The 26,960-nt window shown below is 37.3% G+C and overlaps 1 protein-coding gene across 2 annotated transcripts; it reads right to left on the reverse strand.

Annotated features, from left to right (window-relative positions):
* On the reverse strand, positions 1–24,988 carry LOC145774815 (RAC-alpha serine/threonine-protein kinase-like). Of its 2 annotated transcripts, XM_082586130.1 has the most exons (14): positions 24,815–24,988; positions 24,400–24,525; positions 22,156–22,273; positions 21,652–21,754; positions 19,862–19,906; positions 17,881–18,012; positions 13,663–13,728; positions 11,252–11,320; positions 10,592–10,714; positions 8,772–8,900; positions 6,811–7,025; positions 5,553–5,640; positions 4,376–4,478; positions 1–4,218 (listed from the first exon to the last, which is right to left on the reverse strand). In XM_082586130.1, the coding sequence occupies exons 1-14, from the start codon at positions 24,858–24,860 to the stop codon at positions 4,139–4,141; spliced, it is 1,443 nt and encodes a 480-aa protein (XP_082442256.1). In that variant the 5' UTR covers positions 24,861–24,988; the 3' UTR covers positions 1–4,138. The 2 variants fall into 2 exon arrangements, with proteins under 2 accessions (XP_082442256.1, XP_082442257.1); XM_082586131.1 differs by lacking the exon at positions 19,862–19,906.
* Positions 24,989–26,960: the final 1,972 nt, after the last annotated feature.

Consider the following 26,960-nt stretch of genomic DNA (forward strand, 5'->3'; position numbering starts at 1 on the left):
CAACTTTGCTGCATTTTATTGACATTTCTTTACGTGACGTAACCGGGGAATTCGTATACAAGCGCCAACTCATGCACTTATAACAAAATGGGTTGCAATATAGCAAAACAAACATTTTACAAATTATAAAAATTAACTATCAAATTTAAAATATCTTTACGATTGAACTATATAAAGCTAGTTATTCGAGTGGGGGAAGAACTCGATGAGGCCACTCCGACGATGAGGATGTCATGTCACTATCAGCACTTATAGAGGCAACGTCTGCAGACTTTGAATCAATGTAAAAAAAATATTGAATAGCTGACAAAGATGTGTAAGAAATTGAGCGAAGCTGTGACGTGATTTGCAGCATAACAACCATCCAATGTTTTCTTTTTTACATTGTTTCACTGTCAAATCACGTTGGAACGTTACAAATGTGCCACCTTTTGCTAGATAGTTATTTGGTGACGCCAGTTGAACCCTCCTAACTATGACAAAAATTCAAATCAAAACATTTAAAGAAAAAACACAAAGACACCAATGCTTTCCCAGCTAGCCGTTTGCTTTTTGGGTTCGCGGTCAACTGGTCATATGTAAGCTGAAAAGGTAGAGCGCCAAACAAATCACATCATAACACGTTCTTTTGATGCAAAAACATGACGCTCAATCACTCGGAGAGCGATTGAACATACAATGGAGGAACTTTATATGACGCAAGAGTCCATATGGTGATGTCATAAAGTGTGATTGGTTGGTGAAGTTGGAGCCCAGTGAAAACATTTGCTTCCCTCATGCACCATTAATGTATTGTTGCCAAAGTGGTGTCTGTGTACGTGAAATAAATGCAAAATACAAATAAGGGAACTTGACAAATTTATCAAACCATTTGCTACCAATGTGCCCTATAAGACATTGCACCTTTCTCTCAAGAATGCTGGAACATCGCATGTTATTGTTGGTACTTTATATTTGCCTGGAAGATGTTATTGACGAAAAGTAAGATTTAAACACGTACAAAAATATTACTTTTCCAGAATATAAACAAACTTTTGTTTATTCTCTATCGTAGATCAAATCTATTGTCGATAATTATAAAATTCGGGTTGAAACCAAAAAAAAGAATTTGTTTTTGTGATTTCCGCAAAAGTTTCACATAGAAAAACATACGCAAAAATAACAGTAACAATGTTAATCTATGTTGAAATAATTCAAACACAGAATTCAAATTTTAAGTAACAAGAAATTAGCGACCACCCAGCAACCAAACTTCGTCCATATTACGTTGTCTAAACGTTTGCACACGAAAAGAAAACAGAACTATTTTATGTGTTAGTATCAGAACATCTCATTCGAAGGCACAGAAACATTGCTTTGGGCAAAAACCCAGATAGCAAAATCCGACATTTTTACATTGATTCAACGTCTGCAGACATTGAATCAATGTAAAAATGACAAATTTTGTTGTCTGGGAAGTTTTCATTACGCAACGCATATTGACGTCATACTATGTATGGATACTTAGAGATGGCCATATACCATTTACAACAACCCATCCATTTTACATTGTTTCAACGTCGGCAGACGTTTGTTTGATGCAAAAAACATATTCTATCTATTGGGAATATTTCGTGTCGTATCTAGACTTAACCCCGGTAGTTGAAGTTTAGACTTAGCGTGGTTCCAGGATTCATCACTCGGCTATAAAAGCAACCAATCAAACACCTGAAACTGTTGCTTTATTTTTGTGCTGGTTAGATGGAAAACAACAACATTGGCTCGTACTTGCTCGCTCCAAGCTAGAAAATCAGTCGTTTTTCACACTCACTCAACGTCTGCAAACGTATAATCATTAATCAAGAATTAACACTCAGTTTTTATTAGAGCGGTAAAGTTATTGTCGTTATTTTTGCATTGGGATGACATGTGGATGACATTAGCAAACGTGTCGTTGACACACAGACATTAGATTATTTCAAAACAGCTATTAAGCTATGAAGTCTTAGAAATTGCGTAATTATATGCAAAGCACCAAAACTTATTTTTTTATATAAATTTTTTTCTTAATTTTAACGTAGGATTGTGCAAGTTTTACGTCAGTGAAAGCAAAACTTATTAATACGCACTCAAAAAAACGCAAAACTTAATATTTTTACGCACTCAAAAAAAAACAAGCAATGTTTTAACAACGTAAAAATTCATGATGGAAATCAACAAAAAGGCATTAAAAGATTCATGTGATCTATTGAGTGAGGTGTTTCAGCCGGTAAACCTAGGTTCCGTACCCTGTGGGGTCACACAAATGACTTGACAAAAACGGTGCTAACTACTGGCCGGCCCTGGTTTCCGGATGAAGACTTCTTTGAAGCAAAATGGAGCGAGAGAGAGAGAGACAGAGAGGCGCTAACTATTGCTGATAAATTGCACGAGGATGTCATAGGCGTGAAGACAAAATGATGTTGATTGTTGATGTGTGTCTGGAGCAAAAGTTAGAAAATATTGATAACTTGGATCCAACTTCATAACAGGGTTGAGAAGTCAGAAGGACTTTTTCGCATCCGAGTCGTTCCGACAGAGTCAGTTGTTTAGTGACTTCAAGACGATGGAATTCTACTCAGTTTGGTCAAATGGTCCATTATGAAACTGAGATGAGTGAAGTTTCTTTCACAAGCACACAGCGATATGACAGGTACAACGCTATACAGGAAAACTGTCTTAACCAGCTAGAAAAATCGTTTTTTTTTTTTTGTTACATGGTTGAACCAGGGATTCATAGTACAGGGATCGCCGACTCGGCTAGATATCTGACAAGCCGGGTGTAAAAATGCTGCCAGATATTTTTAAATTTTTAGAAAAAATCTTATTTTGGCATTTTTAAAGTAGTAGTTGCCCGAAACTTGCCCTTAAACAAACGGACAAGCTTTGGTCGAGCACTACTCTTTAAAAATGCCAAAAAATTAGTTTTTTTTTAAATTTAAAAAATATTTTGGCAACACTTTTACACTCCGCTTGTCAGATATCCAGCCAAGTTGATCATCACTATACTATGAATCCATAAGTTGAACCAACGTTTGCAGACATTAAACCAATAAAAAAGAACAAATGATACTAGCTGGGTACTTACACAGCCATACATCGCCGGCAAATGTCAGTAAAAACGTAACAAGATAAAATAAAAATGAAAAACTATCTTTCCATGTCAGCAAGAAGAGCGGGCACAGAAAGGCAAAGCTGACCGATATGAGGAAGGGGGGTGCAAATGGTTGCTTGGCGGGTGACATTGGTTATAAACATCCAATAACATTGGGAGCTATCGGACAAAAATACCATGATTCAAATTACATTTCTACAAAAGCGATAAAGTGATTTAGTTGCTTGGGATTAAACAAGGGCGGCAACACAAGGCACCCAAGTTTTCCCCTTCCAGGCAGATGATGGGTTACAGAGTTGTACATCCCTTTATTGGATGATAGGAAAATGATACAGAAACATTTCCACTGTGTCACCCAGCCAACAAAACTTGTTCATTTTACATTGTTTTGACGTATATAGACGTAGAAACGATGCAAAACGTAAGCTTTGCTGGGTGACTTATCATTTTGCGACACCAACAAATCTATGCGATTAAACTTTTTTATTGATTCATATCCGCTGCACTATCATCTCTTGGACGTTGATACAACGTCTCACTGACACGCACTTAATTACAATTGACACATTTTGTGCTGAGTCATCAAAACATAGACAAGTTATATGAGATTAGTTTGAATGAACCAGCATTTTAACGCGCATAACGTCACATTGGCGTTATCTTGAGACTACAAACAATCTGACTTTTCCGAAAGAACAGCGAAGATTTTTCCTAATTTTAACAACGAACTTATGTAATGTTTTGAAGGGCAGTTTGCACATCATTTAAACATTTGGTGACTTGAAACATAAAAAAAGATAATAAGCTTAAAGTAGAAACTTTTCTCTCAACTTCACTTTGTCAAGTTAGGTTCGGACTATTAAGTATAACAAACTCGACAGAAACATGATAACATGGAGATTTTAACGTATTTCATCAGCGATGAAAGTGGGGGGTTGAAATGAGCGACGGGCCTAAAAGGGGCTCTTTGTCGACCGCTTGTGTTGGGGATGCTGTCTGCCAGATCTACCTCTGCATGTGATTAGCACTTGACGAATATGAGAAAGATTGGAAATGGGGTTTCGTGTAATCATCTATGGAGGAAGCTGCAACAATAACGAATAGTTCAAGTTGGTTGAATATACTCTTCCGCCAGTGAGCGGAACTATTTTCCAACACAAACCATTCCGCGAGATAAAAAGCTGAACCCGCTGTAATATGCTACATCGATTGATAATGCCTAGGCTCAGCGTGGTGACTTACACTGATCGGGAGGGGTAAGTTGAACAGGTTGCGCGGTGAACTCCTTGTCGAAGTAGCGCGTGTCTGTGATCGACGACACTTGAGGCTTGAACGGAGGGGGAATCTGGAAAGGAAGACATATCATAAGCATTCAATTACTACAATGAGATGACTGAGCGGGCTGGCTGCATGGTTTCATTTCAAGCCATACGAACCTAGTTCGATACCTCCCAAAAGTGAATTTTTTGAAAACACTGCTCATTTCTACCCAGTATGTCATGAGTTGTGTACATGCAGTTGTAGCTGCTGAATGAAAAGCGGCGGAGGAAGAAGATACTGGCCATTCTCCTCACCCCCACTCCCAGACAAGATAGCTGGGGCCACAAAGGAGAGTAGATGGAAGATGTATTTGACAAAACCCTTTGAAACGGACCTGGGCAAAGCTCTTTTAGTTGCTTAGCCTCTTCTCATAATATGTCGTCACATGACATGCGTAGAATGTGGCAGGAGGAACCCGGCCAGCAAATCAGTTCATTTTCACATTGATTGAACGTCTGCCAACGTTCAATCGATGTAACAAGGAACTGATTTGTCTAGGGCCAATAACGGTTCAGAATCCATTCAATGTTTTCCACTTAATATTGATACTGACTCTGATCATAAGATCATTTCTTATCAAGCTTATTTGATATAGCAGTCCCCGCTTATTAAGCTCACCTCGGGGCAGAACAATTTAGGTTAAGCGGAAGACGAATTTCTGTCACTTCATATACACACATAATTGACCACGGCCGACTGTAGCCTACTATGCTAAACGTTCTTAAATATGTTAACAACTGTACACAAGAATAGATTCTTTTCGAAAATTGCGTGTTTTGCAAGTTATGCTAGCAACGAGATCCAGATTAAACGATTTGGGACGAAACAGTTGAATTAAGAACCGAGTTAGCAGAGTAACAAATCGTGAATTTGTCAAAAGCAATACGACAAAACAGTAAATTGTGACGCCTTTTTACACAAATTCAAGCATATTAAGCGGGGTTTTTATTACAAGAATAAATGGGAGAAATTCCGGACCGGGCCAAATTGGGCTTAATAAGCGGGTGAGCCCATCAATCGTGGTCTTATTAAGCGGAGACTGCTGTATATTATTCATGCTAATATAACAAATAACCAAAATATAGTGGAAATATTTTACCTTCTTGTCGAATACGTCTTGCCAGTTGACGCAGCTGAAAAACTTGTGTGACATCACCTCTTGAGCGTCCCCTAGTGAGCTACCTAGCCTGTAAAATACAACCACTTTTTGCTAAAAAATCAAAAAGTTTGTGTCACAGTTGGTGTTGTAGTTACAACCTTGTTATGGGTTTGAAATTCATGTCAAATTGAAGCAAAAATTCATGAACACCGTCACTGTGCAGCAAGGACCTTTGGTACAACCTGTTGGTACCAGATGTTTGAAGGACTGAATCTAATCAAGAGAATCAAAATGTCTTCAAATAACAAGGAAATATCTGCCAATGATCTGCCTACTTAAATTGCCTGGTTCTGTACTTGAAAATGTCGCATTTCTAATGCTTTCCTACGCAGTGTACTCCATCACCACATAGAACCGATATTAGCCGATTTACCGACCAAAAAGAAGCCCTTCCATCCAGCCTTACCACATATGGTCTGTACATGCTACTTCTTGAACAGATTGATCATGCTCGACCACTGACCAGCCGTGATTTCCCTTATGAAACCCTTCTATTTTGTTCTATCTTTCGTCGTTGTTGATATTTTTGGCATATTTTTCAGTCGTGTAATTTGCTTGATATTGTCAAAATATTTCATTTTTATCGTCCTTTACGCCGCCCGCCTTGCACAATCCCAGTCAACATTACATTTTCTAATTAGTTGCTTCTTGCAACGTGTCCAATGTATCGTAGCTTTCTGAGGTTAATGCTGTGCACTGATTGAATTCAAAGAATTGTGACCAAAATCATTGCGGCTATACAAACGAGCAGAAAGCTTAGATCATAGATAACAATTCAATGATTACAATGGACTGGAGCCCACTGGCCTAGCTGCTGTTTCATCACTGATCTGTGTGAAAACACATTCCCCAACTCTCAGACCATAAGACTCCACACTATAGACCACAGAACTTAACGTAAAAAAATTAACAGAATCAGAAAAGATTAAAATGTAACTTAAGCTATAATAGACTGATAAAACCAAGCAACCACACGGCATTTAACAATAAACATTAAACCGAACATAAACTATAAACTACGAACGTTTTCGGCCATACACATGTTAGCCCTTTTCAAGTAACGAAAAATTACTGTCAGTTATATATTACAAGCATTTACAAGAGCAATAGAGCATACACCCGGCCTCCGCAAACTAATGTGGAATGATTTTTGTTTACACGAGTTAGATTATCTGATGGTTGCTAAGTGAGTGCCGACCTTCGGAGTGGATCTTTATTGAGTAGTTCTGAGAGCAAACTTCGTCCATCTCGAGACAATCCTTGAGGAAAGCGCAATTCGTCGACAAGAATTAGCTCAAACAGGACATCGTGATCCCTGTTATAGAAGGGCAACCTCCCGCACATCATCTCATACATCACCACGCCCAGCCCCCACCAATCCACAGAGCGACCATAGTCATTGTCTTCTAGAACCTAAAGTGATTAAACAATAGGTTAAAACGTTGCTTGTATGAACGATAGATGTTACAAATTCCAGTTCACAATAAATTTTACAATTATTAGGATTTTTCATTTTTTCCACACTTTCGAAATTAAAAACGTTCAGGTTTAAGCATGGTGGGATTTCGGACATTTTTCGGACATAACGTTTAAGATCAATAAATTATGAAAAAAAAACATAAAACAATTTATTGACTTGGACACTGCAAAAACGAAAGTCAAGAGAAATACTAAATGTGTGTGAAAATGAAAATGCTTTAGTGAGCTTTGCTAATGTACAGTAGATGCAAATCAGGCTGATCAGCATCAGGCTAAAACAGGTCATTTGCATATCTACATTGTGAAGTAAACAACTATCATGCTGCTAAAAGCGAAACTCAATCTGTTACTTAGGTGAAAAAGCGAACGTGTAAAAAATATCAAGTACCAACACAACCTGTAGTGGGATAGAGCCATGGCTACATGAGGTCATAATGGAGAAATCAGTTCGAATGATGACTCTCGTCACAAATAAAGTGATATTGGACATATATAATGGGAAAAGATGGATGTTAAAATGAGTTTTTGCGCAGCGGTTCACATAAAAAACTTACTCGCAAGTAATACAACAAAGAATTTAAAAAATAATAAGTCTAATCTACGTTGCTGCAAATAAAATACGAGACTTTATAAGCAGCAAACTGAAGTGATCCAGCCTGGACATCACTTCATTGCAACGTCGGCGACGCTGAATCAATGTAAAAAAGAACTGAATTGCTAGCCAGAAAAATCATTATCAGGTAATGCTACTTGATCCCCGCTAAGGTCAAAAAGTGGCAGCAAATGCATGATGTCATTACAACGCTAAAAAGTATGATCAAAAGTTAACCGCTTCACTACAAACGCTCTAAACTGGTAAACAATTCAGCTGGCATGAAGCTGCTAACAAATCAGTTCGTTTCTACATTGATTCAATGTCTGCAAACGTTAAATCAATGTAAAAAGAAGCAGATTTACTAGGATAAAACTGCATGAAAAACGTGTTGGCGGCAGATCACGAATCAACCAATATAGTATATTTACATATTAATACCAGACATGTCAGTGCACAGCGAAAGTTTACGGCAATTGTCTTGTAAACAACATACTGTAAATAGAAAGTTGGACAAAGCATAGCTCCATAAAGCTAGCAGCGAAACGGGGTGAATTTGGCAACACTTGAGCTGTGGAGAACAGAACGCAACAGAAACATTCCAACTCCACAAATTTCAACGACCGTTTCCAGAAATGCCAAAATCCTCAAACACCTTGGGCGACGTCGGACTTCTTGTGTTGTAATAGAGCTCTGACAAAGTTGCATGCAATCTCAGCCTTGCATCTACCCACAAACAAACGAATGCTTCACAACCGAGTAAGCAAATTGCTTTCCAATGTTGCCAGGCGTTTAAACGACGTGAAATATAACGTTTACGAACTGAGCTCAATGCTGTGGCATTGTCTGAGAAATGTTTTTGAGTTGTTAACGGTTTAACTTTCGGTTCCAAAGCATTACAAACGTAAAATACCCAGACAATACGTCTACAGACGTTGAAGTAATGTAAAAATGAAGGATCTTGTTGGATGAGAAATACACAAAAGTTTCTGTACAAGCCACCAATTTCGTCATTTCTTACGTTGATTCAACGTCTGCAGACTATTCACTAGCTGGACACATCTTACAAAGTCCTCTTCAGTTTTTACCTCGGGCGCCAAGTACTCCGGAGTTCCACAGAAGGTCTTGGTGGTTGATCCGAATCGTATCTCCTCCTTGCACAACCCGAAGTCGGTGATTTTGATGTGTCCCTCGCTGTCCAGCAACAAATTTTCCAACTGTAAGCATTACACGTGAAATGGCGCCAGTTCAAAGCAGCCCAAACAAGTCAAAGTCAGAACAATGATTTTAGCAAGTCGTATTTATTGATCTTCAGTAAGCGTCTAAAGAGCTTAACTACAAAAAATGACTTACTTTTACATTGATTCAACGTCAGTAGACGTAAATCAATGAAATGTACTGAAAATAACACTTTTTTAACAATCAACAAGTAAAGTAACGTTTTTATACGTGATAGGGACGACATCTGTATGGAACGTCATAGTAAATAAGCAAACAAACTTCGTGGTTGTTCATCTATGATAAAAACAAACGGATTTCGCATCGTTAACGATACAAGCCGTTGGTTTTCCAATTATGCGAACCTGGTTCGACTCCTGGCTAAAGCTGGTTGTTAAAAAAACACTACTCCATCTCTACCCAGGATGTGATAAAGTGGGCGGGCATAGTTGTAGAAGGAAAGGCGACTGAAAGAAAGGAACTGGCCACCTTAATTTTGTTAGTGCCAAGGCTGAGTATAATGAAAACCTTAACTCCTCATTCCCCGAAGCTCAATAACTGAGTACGGGACCTTTACCTTCGCTTGGAACTGGCTGCATAGCCGAGTGGTAAGAGCCCTGGAACGACAATCGAAAGGGCGCCGGTTCGACACCGCTTAAAAGCATGCGGCTGTGTCTTTGGCAGGACACTTAAAGGTATGGCTGAAGGTGGACACGAAGATTGGCTTCCTTGCCTTCCCGTCCACTTAATCTAAATCTTCAACCACCGGGTGTGTAAGCCTGGATACGACAACAAAAAAACCTTCACTTGTGGGCTACTCACAAAAACTTCAATTGTATTTCTTAGCATCCGATTACAGAAAAAATTGACAACGACAGACACATGTTTCGCCCGTGAAATTGGGCTCATCCGTATCGCACCATTAATTCGTGCTAACAGACACTTTGGCGCAATCAAAATAGTTTTATACTTTTTTTACTATTTGCCAACTTCTTGAGAGCAACAGCACAGAACAAAATTACGTCACAAAGAAAAGCAGTCAGTTGAACTTAATGCTCATTCCCAGCCAGAAAATAAGTCAGTGTTTACATTGATTGAACGCCTACAGACATTGAATCAATGTAAAAAAGAATTGATTTGCTCGCTCGGTTATGTAAGTCGGGTTAAACAAACGGCTGTTGGGTTACGAAAAATAACGTTAAAACTGTTATAACGAACATTGCAAATACAAAACCTATTTTGCGGCTTTTGGTTTAGTTAAAATAAGTCAGTTTAATTATCTGGTAATAACCGATTAACGCGTTGTCCAAAGACATTGAACGGAATATTTCAAGAATCTATGAATCACATTTCACATAAGTCAAAGTTGACTCAAAGTTCTGCGAAGCATGACGGTTCATTGACTCACTAGCTGAAGTGGAACAAACATATGCCAACTGAAAATACAACAACTTTTCAACATGATTTGACAAAGCCAGTGATTCCTGTATAGCGGGACATCCACAAATTGCGACAAGCTCTCGCTAGTGGTCAAAACAAACCAGCCAGCAAAGTCTGTCTTTTTTATATCGATTTAACGCCTGCAAGCGTTAAATTAATGCAACAAGGACGGGTTTTGTTAGTTGGGTCTTTTTACAACAGACCATCTAGGCATCTACAATATATGAATAGTTTACATAACTACACTAACTTTTAGGTCTCTGTATATGACTTCTTGCTTGTGAAGGTAGTCTAAAGCTAGGATGATCTCCGCCCCGTAAAAACGTGCTCTATCTTCAGAGAAAACCCGGTCTCTCGATAAGTGGAAGAAAATCTGAACAAAACGAAGCTCAGTGAACCACGCCACCATGAGATAGAGCCTTGACCAAGCAAGGTTTTATTATAAACAAAATTTGTGTTATTCAGGGGCAACCTGGCCGGGTTTGTGTGCTGCGAGATGGTTTTAATTATAGCAGTAACAATAAAACAGTCAAATATAACATAGTAATGTATTACTACTTACATGTTCAAATACGTTTCGATGTTTATCTCATAGATTTAGAAACAAAACAATGAGATATACTCGTCTACACTCTCAGACAACATAATACATCATGTTTACATTGATTCAACAATGTTGCAAAAATGAAGCATTTTGCTGTCAGGGCTGGAACAACAAAAAGATATGACGTAAATTAGACTAGTGTTTTGCCGGTGACAAGCAAGTTAATATTTCAGGCTTATTTTACTAGATTTATTACTGAATTGAAAGCATTTTCCATGTCACCAAACCCGCCTTTTTACATTGATGCAACGTCCGTAGTCGAATCAATGTTAAAAAAGGGTCAAGTTTTCTTGCTAGAAAGCATACCTCTCCCCCGTTAACGTATTCCATGACAAAACACAAGTAGTCAGTCGTTTGGAAGGAGTACTTCAAGGACTGAAAAATAAAACCAAGTTGTGAGGTTTATTGGCATAATTTTATCGTACCTTAAAGTTCCAAAACGTTATTGCAATGAAAAATATCAAACTTGAACAGGTGGCTCGATAATATATAGGTCACTTCTAAGAAACTAATTTATTGCGATAATAAGAGTTAGATTTAAAAATTGTTATGTCTACGCGAAGCAACCCAGTTGGCAAATCAGCCATTTTCAAAGGGAAAAAGAACTGATTTGCTGGCTGGAATTGCGTTTGAATAACATGGAAAGACAGCAAAAACCGCCATTTTTACATTCATTCAACTAGCTTGGAAGTTCTGTCACGTAACCGCTGAGGCCACTGACAAGCAAGATGCCGGCTTGAGGTGCTTACTGATGATAGCATAGCCACTGGTGTTGGATTAATGACAAACCGGTCGGGCTAGCATCATACCTCCGCTAACAAATGTATTTTCGTTGATTTAACGTCTGCAGACGTTGAGGCAATGCACAGAAAGGAATGATCTGTTGGCTGGGATATTCCTCGCCCACATTAAAGCATTAGTCATAAAGTGTAATCATGACATTAAATCAACGTCAAGAAATGTAATAACAATGAAAATGACCGCTGTCAACACAATAACAAAACTAATTTGACGTAGGAAGACAAAGTTTGTTGACGGTAACCTGGCGCAAGAAATGAATTAAAAAAAAACTAACTGACACAGCGGCTTCTAGCTCTATGGTACTAGCTTGGACAACACTTCCTTCTCCAGCCAGTAAGTTTCATATTTATTATATATATCGGTTTAATGTAAAAAGAAAGGATTTTACCAGCTGGGATAATCCAGACAGCAAATCAGTCATATTTTACATTGTGAATTACATATATACACGTTTTTTATCAATGTAAAAAACGACCTAATTGCTATCTGATGATCACAGTGAAGTTGTACATTATTCCTTCTGTTTTTTTAACAAACTTGAAAAGGAAAAGTGAGTCTTCTGTTGTTGCTAAATATCCAATTCTAAAATGTTTTAAAGGTCCGGCTCCAGACAGAGCAAAAACTTCCAAATAGCGGGCTGAGATTACACAGAAGAGAAGTTTTATAGCTGCAACAGATGACACTTTAACAAATAACTGAACGAGAGAAGGAATCCAGGCAGCAAAAATCTGTCGTTTGTACAATGATTCGAAGTCTGCAGATGTTAAATCAATGTTAAAAACGGTAGATTTGCTGTCTGAAAACAACCTGGGAGAGTAGTCAGTCTCAAATGAACAACACGCCAGTAAGCAACTTTCAGTTGTAAGCAGCAGGTCAGCAAGTCAGTCATTTTTCATGTTGATTCAATGTCTGAGACTGACTTACTGACTAGAAAGTTGCCGGCTTACCATCCAGCATAGCTTAGGCGTAAATCATCAAAAATCCCCAAAATTTGTTATAGATCTATGCACGATGAGAGCAAACTGAACGTAAGGCTGTACAAAAGAACGTTATAACAAAACCGTTTCATGACACTCATAAAAACAATCAATTACGTATCGAACCAACAACTCAACAATGTTTACACACTGAAAGTTTCTTTATAGGGCATGAAATTCAATAAAGGTCAAACAAAATTAAATAGTTTTCAAGCGGAAAAGCAACAGTCTCCTGAAAACCGCAATCAAGCAAAATAAGACGATTCAAGCTAGTTTTGCCTGGATCAGCCTTGGCAGCATTAATTTTAGCCACAAAATACCAGCACCATTTCTCTTTACCCACAGACGTCAAAACAAAACGTTTAAAATCCCAGCAGACGCTACATCGAAGAACAAAAACTGATCCCCAGGCTAGAACACCATTCGCCGCCAGTAAATCAAGAGTATTAATTTCCACATCAATTTCACTCTGACAAACGTTGTTTTAATATAAAAAACGTTCAACTTGGTAGCTGAAACTGTGTCACTACTATTTCAAGGAATCTTAGCTGCGACAAGTTAAAAACTTTCTAAATATTATAATTTCATGCCAAGTTTTATGGGAGATTTAAAAATACGACCAAAACTTTTATTATATTTATTATGAAATAAGAGATATTAAGCCTCGGCAGAGCTAGCACCCTAAAAAGCGTAAAAAGAGCCTTTCAAGCAGATTTATTGTGTAGAAAGATGTAATTAGTGACACTAAAAACAAAAATATAAGCCTTGCTCATATTCAGTATGTACTTGATTACTAGCTTCCTCTCAAAAACCTGAGTTGTCAATCACAATAATACGGAAGTTCAACTGTGCTGAGCTGCCGATATAATATTTCAAAGATGAAAACAACCATGACAAATAACATCACCATTGTTACGGTTGAAAAGTAAAGGGACTTACCGTTAAAAACGGATGCTTCGTCTGTTGTAACACGCGGTTCTCTGTCAGTGTGTGGGTCACTTCATCCTGAAATAGAAATAATCGTCGTCGTGTATGGTATGTGATGGAATAATACGTTTTTACCAGTTGAAGAGGTCTACGCTCAGAAAACCTGGCTTCCACTTTCAACATGAAATGAGTGGTTATTGGTACAAAATCTGGCAACTGCCAAACATGAATGCAGAATAGCAAAGTATCAAGACCACAGTGAATTGGGGAGCACTAGGCAATAGGTGCGATGATGATAATGTCGACTGTTTGCCATGTTTTGTTCAATAATGAAAAGATAGTTGCCAAGATCATGGTACACGCACAATTAATACCGTAGGCCTATGAGTTAAGCTCACATTTGATGGCATTGTGAGATGCGTGTTTCAGCACAGGGTTGCCAACCTGTCTTCACCAAAAAAAGCCAGACCTAGTCACAAAAAAAGCCTAAAAAAAGCCAGAAGAAAATAGCTGAAAAAGCCAGTATAAAATAGCTGAAACAACCAAAAAAAAGCCAATTAGTATTCATTAAACATACACATATAAAAAGTGCACAACCAAATAGTGTCCCACCGAACTTTGACTTCAGCGACAACGCAGAAACATAGTTAATGAAAAGACAAGCAACTAGAAAATTTTCTAGTTTCGGCATCAAAACGACATTCGGTCGGACCATCTCGGACACTACAACCAAATATAAGTTAGAAATCACTGCTCCGATTGACGCGGACTGAATTTTTTTTCTAAAAAAAACGGGAAAGGTAAAATTAAGCCAAAAAAAGCCATTTTTCTGGCTTTTTTTATTTAAAAAAAAATAAGCCAAGGGAGTTGAAAAACAGCCAGATTCTCAAAATCTGGCTTCAAAAAAGCCAAATTGGCCACCCTGTTTCAGCATGTAAAATGTAAGTTTCTTTTAATAAACCAAAACTAAATGGGTTGTTTTCCACAATATTTTGCTGCTACATAAAGTAGAAAGATAAACACTCAGATGAAACTAGTTTGGAAAGGAATAATTTACATCACAACGAACGACTGCGCATAAGATAACGAGGCCAGGAAATGAGAAGACGAGGCATAGAGATGAATGCATAATGAGATAATGCAGGAAATATATCTACATAAGGTGAAATCATCTTTCAAATGAAATTAGTCAGGACTTACCTACAAGAAAGACTTATTAAACAGGAACAGCACTATTTTTCTAGCCAGCAAATATGTTCTTTTTTACATTGATTCGAAGTTCGTAGACATAAAATCTATGCAAAAGAACTGATTTGCTAACTGAGTGCTTGTTAACGTTTATAGCACGCAACATCAATCACCTAACACTGACACACACACCGCAAAGTATCACTGCTCTTCGGCCTAGACAGCAATGACTATTTTCTTCTTTCACGAACTTAGTAAAACTGCCACTATATCACATTTTAAACCTAAAGCTGTGTAATCAGGCTGTTAAGGATTCAGATAGTAATAACTATATTTGATTTAATTCGCTCTGGTTTGGTTTTTGCTTAGCATTGAGCACTTTTTGTAGTATTAACACTTAACAGTTTTCATTGTTTTAACTGTATCATATATACAAGTCAGGGTAAAGTCAATATGAAGCTAGGCAACGCACAACAGCCAATCACACCTCAAAAGGTCGACAAACAAGTGAATGATACATCTACTGGTAACCCAGCAAGGTTTAAATTACAATAACAAGCACATTTACAATAAGAATTTTACCAAACCTAAGTAAAAACTGAACCACTTGTGTCATGTGTGCATATTGGTTTGGTTCGATCGAGATATAAACGGTGTCTGAAAGCCCATCAATTCTCAGCTATTAATACTTGACCTTAAAATGTAAGAGTCAAAAGTGTCATTCTTCAAAACAACGTCCAGTATTAAAAATAGAAGAACAACAGAATATATTAGTCGTTAATATTTAATTTATCTAGAGTCGTTGTCATTAACGCACAAATGCAAAGACAAACAACCATAAGGTGACTAGCAACACAAGACAGCAGATCAGTCGTTTTAGCATTGATTCAACGTCTACAGACGTGAGATTTGCTGTCTGAGAAACAGACAGTTTGAACAGCTGGTGTTGTTTTCTTGAATATTTCACTTTTATCGTATCCAGGCTAATTCTCGGTGGTTGAAGATTTAGATTAAGGGAACGGGATGGCAAGGAAGCCAATCTTCCGGTCCACTTTTAATTGTCGTAAGATGCAGCCGGGTACCTTCCATAGGCGTCAAACCGGCGCCCTTCTGAAGCGTCATGCAGATGCTATCACCACTCGTCTTTGTAAACAATCCAGCCTTCGCTGAATATGGGGTACGTTGAATTGGTGGGCGAAATGTGCACACAAGCAAAAAAACATATCTATGCTAAAAACACTTTAAACATGTGGAAATTTTACCCTTGAGGTGGCCATTCCAACGACTGTTAACCAGCGACTAATGAAGTTTCTTAATACCAAGCCAAAGTTTAGTGAAACATCAAATATCTTAAAAGAATCCACAGATTTTGAACTGAAAAATCAACTGAGCCAAAAGACAGACTAATCGTTACACAAATCATAAACAACGCACGTATGCAATTGCATTTGATTTGGGAAGTAATTTCTGAAACGCAACAGGTAATCCACATCTCAAGCGGAAAATAAATCAACTCTTAAACTATTTATTTGGCGTAGCAACTTCCTGCTATTGAACATAAGCGCCACAGAACAAGATTCTATAAAGAGAATGGCAGAATGTGACCATGTAGTTGCCACTGCGACGTCGTATCAACGTCTAGTGATGTGAAACTAAAAGTGTCAACTTTCACTTGGTTTGAATTCGATTTTACAATTGACTAGAAGTGGCAAAGCAATTAGGATAACTAAAATATTTTATGCATTTTGTCAGTCGCACTAAAATCCATCTGCATTATGTCACCTAAATGTAGGATCAACCTACACTGTACGTAACCCAGAATGGCAACAAGACAGTGACGCATCATGGTCGGTCATGTTACATATTGCAACAAGTCACAGCTCATCTTAAAGCCATTTCAAGCTTTAGATAATCATGACACCTACTCAGTGTCGATTGTTGAACACACAACAACCTGGAGGGAGGTAAGCTGGGTAGGTCAACTCATAAACCACCTATATTGCCTCTATGCATGTACACAGAAACCGAAGGAGAAATAAACTACAAAAGTTGGATGTGAAGTGAATGCAAAACACATCTTGCCTCTTTTTTAAAGAGCAGCCTAAAAAAGGTTGAAACCGTTCCAAAACACAAATACGATTTCAAATTTGTTTGAAAGTTCTTATACCGGATCAGTGGACGACACAAGAATGTTATGTTTGATACCCAGACAGTAAAACCCGTCATTGCTACATTGATTCAACGTTTGCCGTTGAACAAATGTAAAAATAAAAGGCTTTGCCGCCTGGGGTGGTACCGCATTAGACGTTGCAACATAAGGCTATGAAGGTCAAAACTGCTTGTACGGCGGAGACTTGGAAACATAAAAAATGAACAAGATATTAAAATTTGTCGTAACAAAGCAAGCAAGGTAAAATGCAACCGTGCAATGATAGATAATGTCAAAATATTTCAGTGGATGGAATTGGCCTTAAAGCCATCATGTAGGCAACTAAAGTATAACTTGACAAAACACTGTAAAGTACAGTATTGTTTACTTGCAAGTGTTGCAACCGCACTGCAAGATAGCAATCCAAGCAGGCGTACCATCGGTGTAACGATTACCACTCTTGTGGTATCTGTGTCTGATGAATAAAATTACCGCATGCATTAAAACGATAATTACATAAGACTTTGACTTAGATTGTCATCGTATAGAAGCAACCTTTTAATATTATTGGCTTCCTCTACCATGCATGGAGTGAAATGACGGCGTATCTGGCATAACCCGTTGGCAACTTTTGAAAAGGTACCATTATAAAATCCCCTTTCAACTTGGTTTGGTAATTACAGAAGAAAAAAGAGCAACAGCTGTGGTGGGAATCAAACCCATGTCAATGTAATTACTAATTACTACCACCGCCCTAACCCAATGCGCCAAGCCAGCCGATGGGGAACGAATGACCAAACTGAGGTAGAATATACGTTTTCCTTTGTTGCTCAGAGGGGATTTTTTTATGGTACCTTTTACAAAGTTGCAACCCGTTGCTGTGCAATACAAACCTTAGCGACTATGACTTCTTTCTTTAATATTTTCATGGCGTGGAATTCTGCGGTTTGCTTCTCTTTGACTAAAATTACTTTACCGAAAGTTCCCTTTCCTAAGACTTCGAGGAATTCAAAATCGGCCAAAGTCTGCAAAGCAGAAAATATAATCAATTTAAATGCAGTGGCGTCGCTGATAACGTAAGTACAAAAAATGTACTTATGTAGGTATGTGCTGGAAGAAACTTGTCAGTATTAGGTTAAGATTACAGTTTACAGCTGAGACCAGTTCAAACTACGGATGACCAGTTGTAACCGGTTTGTATTCTGCATCAGTAATTTTCGACATGGACAAGTGGCAGTGTGCATTGAGACAAAGGATGTTATCAACAGCAATCTATCTTCATTCATTTCAACGACAAATCTCCCTACAACCAAGAGAACAAGGTTATAACATAAAACCATTTCACAAACGATCTTAGTTAATTGCTGTTGTCTTGAATTATAGAATTACGACAGGTTAGGCATGATTTTACCATGATAACCGTTTTAGTGGCGGCAACTGGTACAAGTGCTAAAATTGATTATTGTAGGAGTGCAACAGATCTGTAAGCCTCACTACGTTGAGAGATTGGTGTAACATAAAAACCCTGTGCCAATCAGAAGTTACAAAATAATCCAACGTGGATTCAATAAAACAACACAAAAGTAGCCAACATCGCAGATTGGTGGCCCATATGTCACAAAGGTACTTGAGCTGGTTGCCTATGGAAATAAGCAAGCAAAAATTATGACAAATGTCCACTTGCAGCAAGAAGTTGGTTAAAAGTAGATAACACAGTTGTCATAGTAAAGCCAGGAAAGCAATGTTTTAGAGCTACCGGTACTGTAAATTAATTAAAAATTTCTAACAAGCAAACCACACTGTTACTGCTATGCGCTAGCATGCTTCCAACCTACTGAAAGAAAATCGATTTCAAACTTAACGTTTTGTAAGTGACGACCAGAGGGGTGATTTTATACTAGCTAGCTAGTAAAGTCAAACCACGTTGAATCGACAAGAAAGGACGGGTTTTGTTGGCTGGAACATTGCAGTACACTGTCTTTAAGTGTCAATTCCAAAGAAGCGAGTGCCCCAACCTGTCACATGTGGTCAAAACTGTGCCCACATCTGTCAAACTGTTGTCAAAACTGTGCACACAGAAAATAACTGTGCTGATGGGAATGATGATTATAAACACTTCTTCCAACACAAAAACAATGCGTGGCAACAGCAAACGTCAACACCTTGCGTGTGGTTGAATGATGCCATTCGTTTTATGCTTATTATAGTGGGAATTCAGATAATAAAATAACACACCTCTAAGAGCTCTACAAATTGCTATTCTCTTGATAGCCTCGATTGCAAGCACAGTGCAAGGCAGAATTACCAACACAGCTCAATCCATGCAAGCGTTCAAAGCATTGGACTAATTAATAATAAAGCAGCCCATTGCCAATCTATAAGCATGCAACGTATGTAAAAATTAGTCAACAAACACTTTTTTACTAAGGTGAAGGCCCTTGCAATGAATAACACCAAGCGGAGACAGGTTAATAAAGTTAAGATTAATTATAATTGCTGAGAATATTGCAAAGCTAAAAAATCAAATTGTGCTGTTACTTCAAGTAAAACTGAACATCGAGATCAGAATTGCACACCACTAAGAAATAACTGGATAGATTTCAATATTAAGATGTACTACGTAATTGCCATTATAGCTATTCTTTCTATGTCTAATTCAAAATATCTTTATTTTGGCATTGCCAATTTCTTGCACTAGAGAAAGTCACAAGAAATGTAGCAATTCGATTAGTAGTAAAAAATTATTATTTCTGATTTAATTTGATGCAGTTTCAGTCAGATTATGCTGCTAAATGTGCAAGACCATGAGTTAAAGCATACAGCCACATCAGAGCGAATGAAATGGCTGAAAATGCAAAAGTTCGCCCCTCATACCTTATTGCTCTTTGCAGGTTTGGCGGAGTTAACTCTGGTGGGCTGCTTTACGATAAAAAAATAATAACGTTACTTAGCTTCAAAAAGCAAATCAACTGGTAAGTTTCAAAACCAATACTATGAGCAAATACCACATTCAGCATAGCACAGTGTGCAGTTGTTGTTGTTGTGCTATGAGCCTACTTACAACACTTAAAGTTCCTGGGGTCAATAAAGACAATAAAGTCAATAAAGACAGAGACATTTAACTTTACAATAGAACACTTTTATTGAGGGCAATCACACAGTTAACCAGTCGTCGAATGATTCCTGGACATTCCATCACACTAATGGCTATCCCAGGCAACAAAATCCGTTATTTTTAGTTTACATTGATTCAACGTTTGCAGACGGATTTTACTGTCTGGGACTGTGTCAACAAACCATAACAACAAGTGAAATCTTTCAGCAAAGCGCACTGAAGCTGTCAGTGCTACCTCTAACTGTAAACAGTTTTACTCCTAGGTATATACCTCATATTCTTGTATTGAAGATTTTATCAGAGCCAAATGAATTAGGCTAATGTATTTCAGAAGGGCTTGTGAATTTTTGACATTGATTACATGACTCGACATGACTTATGTTACCAAAGGCACACAGTGTCAGCACAAATCAGATGACATGATAGCGCAGAGATAAAATTAAAATTATTGAATTTCGCAAATATGCTTAAAAACTAACACCACAGTTGAAGCAAAGTAGTAGGGGGCTCTGTTGAGATATCACTTATGAGATAAACAATGCACACGCTGCAATGCAACGCAGATGAAAATCCATCCATTATTGAAGAAGATTAAGTCCCTGCCCAAGCAGCAAGATAGCCACAGTTGAAGCCTACATAAACAGACTCTGCTTTGCCGACATAATTAGAATGAAGTAGAAGTAATTAACGAAATTACATCTCATCAGTACAGAACAAACAGAAGATCAAAAAATGCAACGGACTGGTTGTGGTCAAAGGATTTGCTTCTTCAAAAAGAATGACGTACAGGTTAATTAAACGTGCGCCACAATAGCCCAGTTGGTTAGCGCGTGACTTCGTGAACGAAGAAATTTTAAGATCAAGCGGCGCTGGTTCGACTCTCGAGGTGTGTGCTTAAGCAACATTTTCTAAAGACTGCTCTCCATTCAGTTGCCCCCAGAGGATGAAATAGTTCCCCGGCAACAACACTTCAACAATCGGAAAACTTCACTCTGTCAATCTCGGTAACCGGCCCCGCGTCAAAAGCTTCTACAAGTATGCGAAACTACCAGAAATAACCCATCAAGGCTTTGTCAGTCCGAAGATAAACATTCAATACCAAACCATTCAACGTCTGCACACGTTGAATCAAAATAAAAAGAATTTGATGTAATTTGATCAAAGTAAAATGTAATTTTTAAACTGCATAGACTCTTCAAAACGGTAAAAATTAAAATGATTTGCGGAACCTTTTTAACCTAGTCAGTGGTCATGAAATTACATCGAGTATATATAAAAGCATCAATCGCTTCCACGAAACCACCGCTGTATTTTTGAAGCAATGGATTTACACGAAAGAAAAATAACCATCGTAATTCAATGGTCATTCACAAAACAACATAAATTAGTAATTCACACTGTCAAGATTTAAATCTTGCAGAAGGAGAGAAATGTTTTAATCGTAAAGAACATGTAAAAATTGTTTGGACTTGAAAAATACTTCAGGAAAGATACAACAAGCAGTGGAAAAAGCAATAAACAAATTGTAGGTAGAAGTGCGTCTTCTTACCACTTTATGAGGTTTTGGTTTCTCTTCATCTGGCACTGTTTGTTCCTTAGGTGTATGCTGCAGCTGGTCACTCACGCCTTCAATCGCTCGCATCCATTCTTCCCTGAAAGCATTGACATGAACTCTTTAATATTTTAAGTTTCGACAATACTGATGTAGATGCAAGGTGTGGTAGTTAGAAATTTCTTTCACGAATGGAATTAATTGAAAAAACAAGTGAATTCATGACAACAACTTTTACAGCCAAACAGTTCAATTATAATATACAACAATAACTACAATCTGTATAATACTGTACAAGTGTACAATGTACATATTAAGCTCCAGCTGAGCAAAAGTATTACTATTAAGTCACATAGATCTGGTTTGTGTGTAACGGAGCAAGACATTTGATAGTCAAACTGTAAACATGTAACTCTAATTCTAAAATTCCACATACAGAATCAGATTCAAAACTATTAACATTTACTATATCTTTTCTATGGCTGAGCAGTGAGCATGCACCTGTCTTCAAACTGTGTGGCTGTAAATGTCCGTTCAATAATGGTTGTCCACTGCAAGCAACGGACAACAAACACGAACAAATTTTCCCGCTGCTGTTCCTTTATCATCACTTGTGATTCTAAATGAATAGTGACATTTTAAAAGTGGTTTCAGAATTGCTAACTCAGTTGCTTTGAATTCCATTGCATGCATAAGTTTTTCTCCAATTCATGTTTTTAATTTTCAGGATCAGTCAAATTCGAATCTTGGAAGTTTTCAAATTCAAGGATTTTTACAATTTAATCGCAACTTGCAAGTGTGTGTTACACTGAAAGATGCCATCCTTTTACATATGCGTATACTGATTGCTGAAGATGTGGCTGAATTAATATATTTTATGACATATTACACTTGTCTATGGTTAAAAAAATCATCTCTCTACCAAAATTATAGATAGTACACTAAATCATTGAACAATGTAAATGTTTTCAGCAAAAACTGATACATATTACATAAAATATTATGTTAAATAACAATCATCAAGTGTAAAACTGAAACACAAAAATAAGCAGAAACAAGTAGAATTGCTACCAGCTGATGGAAAACATCTGAAACTGTGGAAGTCCAAAATTTCATATATCATAGTTTTAACGGATTCACGAAGTTCTGCTTTTCTCTGCTTACCTGTGTCTTTTCAGTTTTGCACATAATGGTCATTATCTTACATGAAAGTGAAACCTTAGGTAGGCCAAAATTTTCTGTGCCAGTTTTTGCAGTAAATAGTTTGGGCTCTGCTTGCTGCCAGAACACTTTATTTGCAACTGCCGTGTTTTATCTCTAGAATATATATAAACTACATGATAGCAAACATATATATAAACCAATGGTCTCCAACCTTTTTAAGAAGCGACCCCAATGTAAATGAAAAGGATTTTCAACATTTACATGCGACCCCATGTTGTTTTTCCAAAAATTGTAAGATAAATTTGACTTTGCACTGTCTGTAACTGTAACGACACCCTGGACTGAAAAGGTGCTTTTTAGTCCAGAGTGTCATTACAGTTGTAGTGCACAGTCAAATTTATCTTACAATTTTTCATTCATGTAAATTGCAGATTGAATCCCTGATGAGGACACACGTACGTGTCGAAAACGTTTGAGTTATTATTATGTTATATATTTTGTTTTGTGATTAATACATTATGTTAAACCTGCTAAACTTTAAGAGAGATTACACACTTTGGTTTGCCATTAAATTCAGTGAAACCAAGTTTTGAAAAAGCCTCGTCATATGATCTTTTTCTGATAGTTTTTGCTGCCATTTTTGTATGTATAATATTTAGCTATAGGCTACTTACTAGCTACAACTTACCATTACTAGCTGCAAAGCAAACCGTAAACAGCCGATGAAATGTCTGCACACTACACCTGCATAAATAACTATTCGCTCGTTCTGGAGTCACCTTGAATAATAAAAAGTTAGTCTAAACTAGCATCGCGAAAGCTTTTGCTTTGTCCTACTTGTCGCAACTATTCCGTTTTTGATTATTGCACCACAATAGTTTATTTTGACATGAGGTAGCAAGCTGTACTCCAAAACACAGGCAAAGGTTTCGAACTGGAACAAAAAAGTATCGGTCTTTTTTTCGGTGATGAATTGAAACAGTAATAAAATTGAATATGGTGAATTGTGGCGACCCCAGGAAAAGTTAAGGCGACCCCAGGAAAAGTTAAGGCTACCCCACAGGTTGGAGACCTCTGATATAAACTACATGATAACAGATAGCAAACATGCCTCAATAATAGTGCGGAACTGTTGATTGGAGAAAATAGTCAGCTGGAAACAATAAAACTATGCAAGGCAGAGTGGGCAATAACCAACAATAGAAACTATGTCTCAAGATTAGGCCTATGCACTTACCATGTTTGATAAAGAAAAAAACAATAATTATGATCTCTTCAATGAAACAAACATTTTACAATGCTGCTGAAAATAGCACATAAATTCATATAAAACAATTACCTAAGCAACATTTCAAGCGATAGGCTACAAATCAAAAGAAACCTAAAATTCCAAATTAAGCTCAGTTTTAAGCCGAAAATAAAAACCTTTGCAAATTTACTTTATATTAATTATTATACAGAAATCAATAAACTTTATAATTCTACCTTATGCATAGCCTACTAAATAAACTAGAATGTTTTAAAAACAAAATTCCCACTATGTATATATATTAATATAATAAACCACAAAGTTGTACATACTTAAAACACTAAAGTTGTTGAGTGGTTCCTGGTGATTATCATGACTTGGTTTTTCTTTGTAACCCAAAAATGAACCATCTCTTCGCAAAATAAAATATCGCTTTCTCCAATTTCTAATATATTCTCCTATAAATGGAAAAAAATAGTTATAAAAACGTTTACATACAGAGCAGACAGCTTGAATTACACCTATTATTTAGTTTGTAGTTTTTAACCATTCACCTAACTAATGGATGAAACAATAAGCAACGGTGTTTGGCCGGAACTCCAATTTGGCAAGCTCCATACAATAAATGTAAAAACTTGGAATGCAATTTGCATTTGTTGACTGTTTACAGTAAGTTGACTTCAATGAGCTTTAAAATTTGTTCAATTGGTATGACTTCAAGTGTGCTACTATCAAACTTACACTTACCTCGTTTCAGCAACCAACCTTCTTTTACAATATCAGGTTCTGCCATATTATAGTGTCACTTTATCAACACAGCAAGTTTGCAAGCCTAAATTTTAAAATTCCTTACTTGTAGTATGTAACTTATTAACAACAAAACTAAAACCACCCCACACTTTAACAAGTGATGATAGAGGATACTCCTGAAATTCAGAATGGAATCAGTTAATCTCTTGTGTCAAGTAATAACACTTAGACTATTACATTTTTCGAAGCTGGTATACAACCCCCCCCCCCGTCCCCCCCCCCCTTGGTAACTCATGGCAAAGACAGGACTCAACCAAACATATAGGGTGAAACTATTTTACCTTTGCTTTACTGTTCACACACTTCAATCCACATGCTTTGGTCAATTCCTCTTTGTCATATGTATCTAACATTGTTTATATTGGCACCATATGCATTTCTCCATAGGCAGAGACTTTTGCCTACTTAGCATATATAATACGGTAAGTAACAATAACCTCTGAGACTATGGCCTCCGTATGTAACTCGATCATGACACCATAGTGCTTGTTTATCTGTTTGTGAAGGGTAAGGTCATAGCCTAATGAAAGGGAAAATTGCAACAACCAACACACTAAAAATACACATTGATATCTTTTTTGCAAATCAGTATCGTTACATTGTACAGCCACCAAACCTCCTGGTTAACGGTAAAATTGCAGTGCATGCAATCAGTCATTTACCCAAGCCAAGTTAAAAAAACAAGTATACTGGTACACTGAGACAAAATTTGATTGAGTGAACTAAAGCAAACAGTTACCGTATTTAGTAAAGGTTGCATTCAACTTCCATTCTTGTGAAATTACTTTGGAAAAATTTCAAATTCAAGCACAATGGAAATTGGAAAAGCTTGATCAAACTATCATTCACAATCGAAAAACAATTTTAACGCTCATTGTGACATGAAGTATTATACAATTTAAAATGCGGTGCATAAAGCAGGTGGAAGCAGGAAAACAGCACACTGTTGAATGAGCTGTTTTGAAGTTGCATCAAATTTGCCAAAAGAAAATATAAAAACGCGATAAATACATGGACGACTAAAGAAGAGGTGGTACATTAAAGTGCAAAGCGACCTCTGAAAGGAGAACCTTGTGGGGTTCAATGTTCAAAATAGGAGTGCATGGAAGTTGTGATTAAGCCGGATCAAAATTTACTGACGCTCAACCCTCGCAATATGGGGAACAAACAACGTTAAACCATGCACTAACTACGTAAATAAGTTACCCTACCAAAAATAAATCACTAAATGTTTTACTGGATGTCAGCTGCATGACCAAGTGGTAAGAGTCTATGCACAATGTTTAATACTGGTACCGTACCCAAAGAGCAAACAGCTAAACTTTTCTTTAATATCCATGGCTTAAATTGGGTCTAGTCAGTAGATAACTTAACTTTATGAAATAGTCTTTCACCGGCTCTAGCTGTCTATTGTGTTACAATCTGTAATCTTTGTATTGTTTTTGTCGGAGGCAGAATAAAATGTTTACTGTCACTACTAAATTTATACCTGGTTAGTGGTTAGTAGACATGCCTGATTGAACCTTGGTGACCATAATGAGACAATAAACACTCTCCAGAACTAGACTTCAAGTCTAAATAATTATAATAATGAGCAAAAAATAAACGGCCTCTTCTTCAACAAGTATAATCTTCTTTTTTATCTAGAGGTTTGACAGTTTGCCGGTACTTGATGCTGATTCCTGAATCCAAGCAACCCAGGGAGCATTGGCCATTCATACCTGACAATCGCATTTTTAGACTTGTTTTGACCAAAGTCATTGAAGCATGTCTTGGCAAAAATTCTGACGACGTCACAAGATAACCTTTCTATTGGTGTTTTCCATCATTCGAAAGGGTTCAAAAAAGCTTTCCAATAAAATTGGCATTCCATTGACTTTGTACAACTTATTGACTATTCCAAAAAACTAAAAAAAAATTGTTGTTCTGACAACCCCTCTCAAGCTTCTTTTCCATTTCTAGGACGCTACCCAATGTCCGTTTGAATTATTTTTTGTCTACTTCAGTGTCAGTGTTTCTAAATCAAAGTCTGCAAGCTAGAGGTATATGTGAAACTACCAGGATTACGGTCTCAAAGAAGCTT

The sequence above is a fragment of the Aplidium turbinatum genome, chromosome 7 (assembly GCF_918807975.1).
Source record: "Aplidium turbinatum chromosome 7, kaAplTurb1.1, whole genome shotgun sequence".
NCBI lineage: Eukaryota > Metazoa > Chordata > Ascidiacea > Aplousobranchia > Polyclinidae > Aplidium > Aplidium turbinatum.

Excerpts from the sequence above, each read along its gene's own strand:
- LOC145774815 (XM_082586130.1), bottom strand. The coding sequence starts at position 24,860 with ATGGCAGAACCTGATATTGTAAAAGAAGGTTGGTTGCTGAAACGAG. Across the intron at positions 21,755-22,155 it reads GCCACACAGTTTGAAGACAG|GGAAGAATGGATGCGAGCGA; the intron begins GTGCATGCTCAC and ends CAATGCTTTCAG. Across the intron at positions 18,013-19,861 it reads AACCTGCAAAGAGCAATAAG|ACTTTGGCCGATTTTGAATT; the intron begins GTATGAGGGGCG and ends TCTGCTTTGCAG.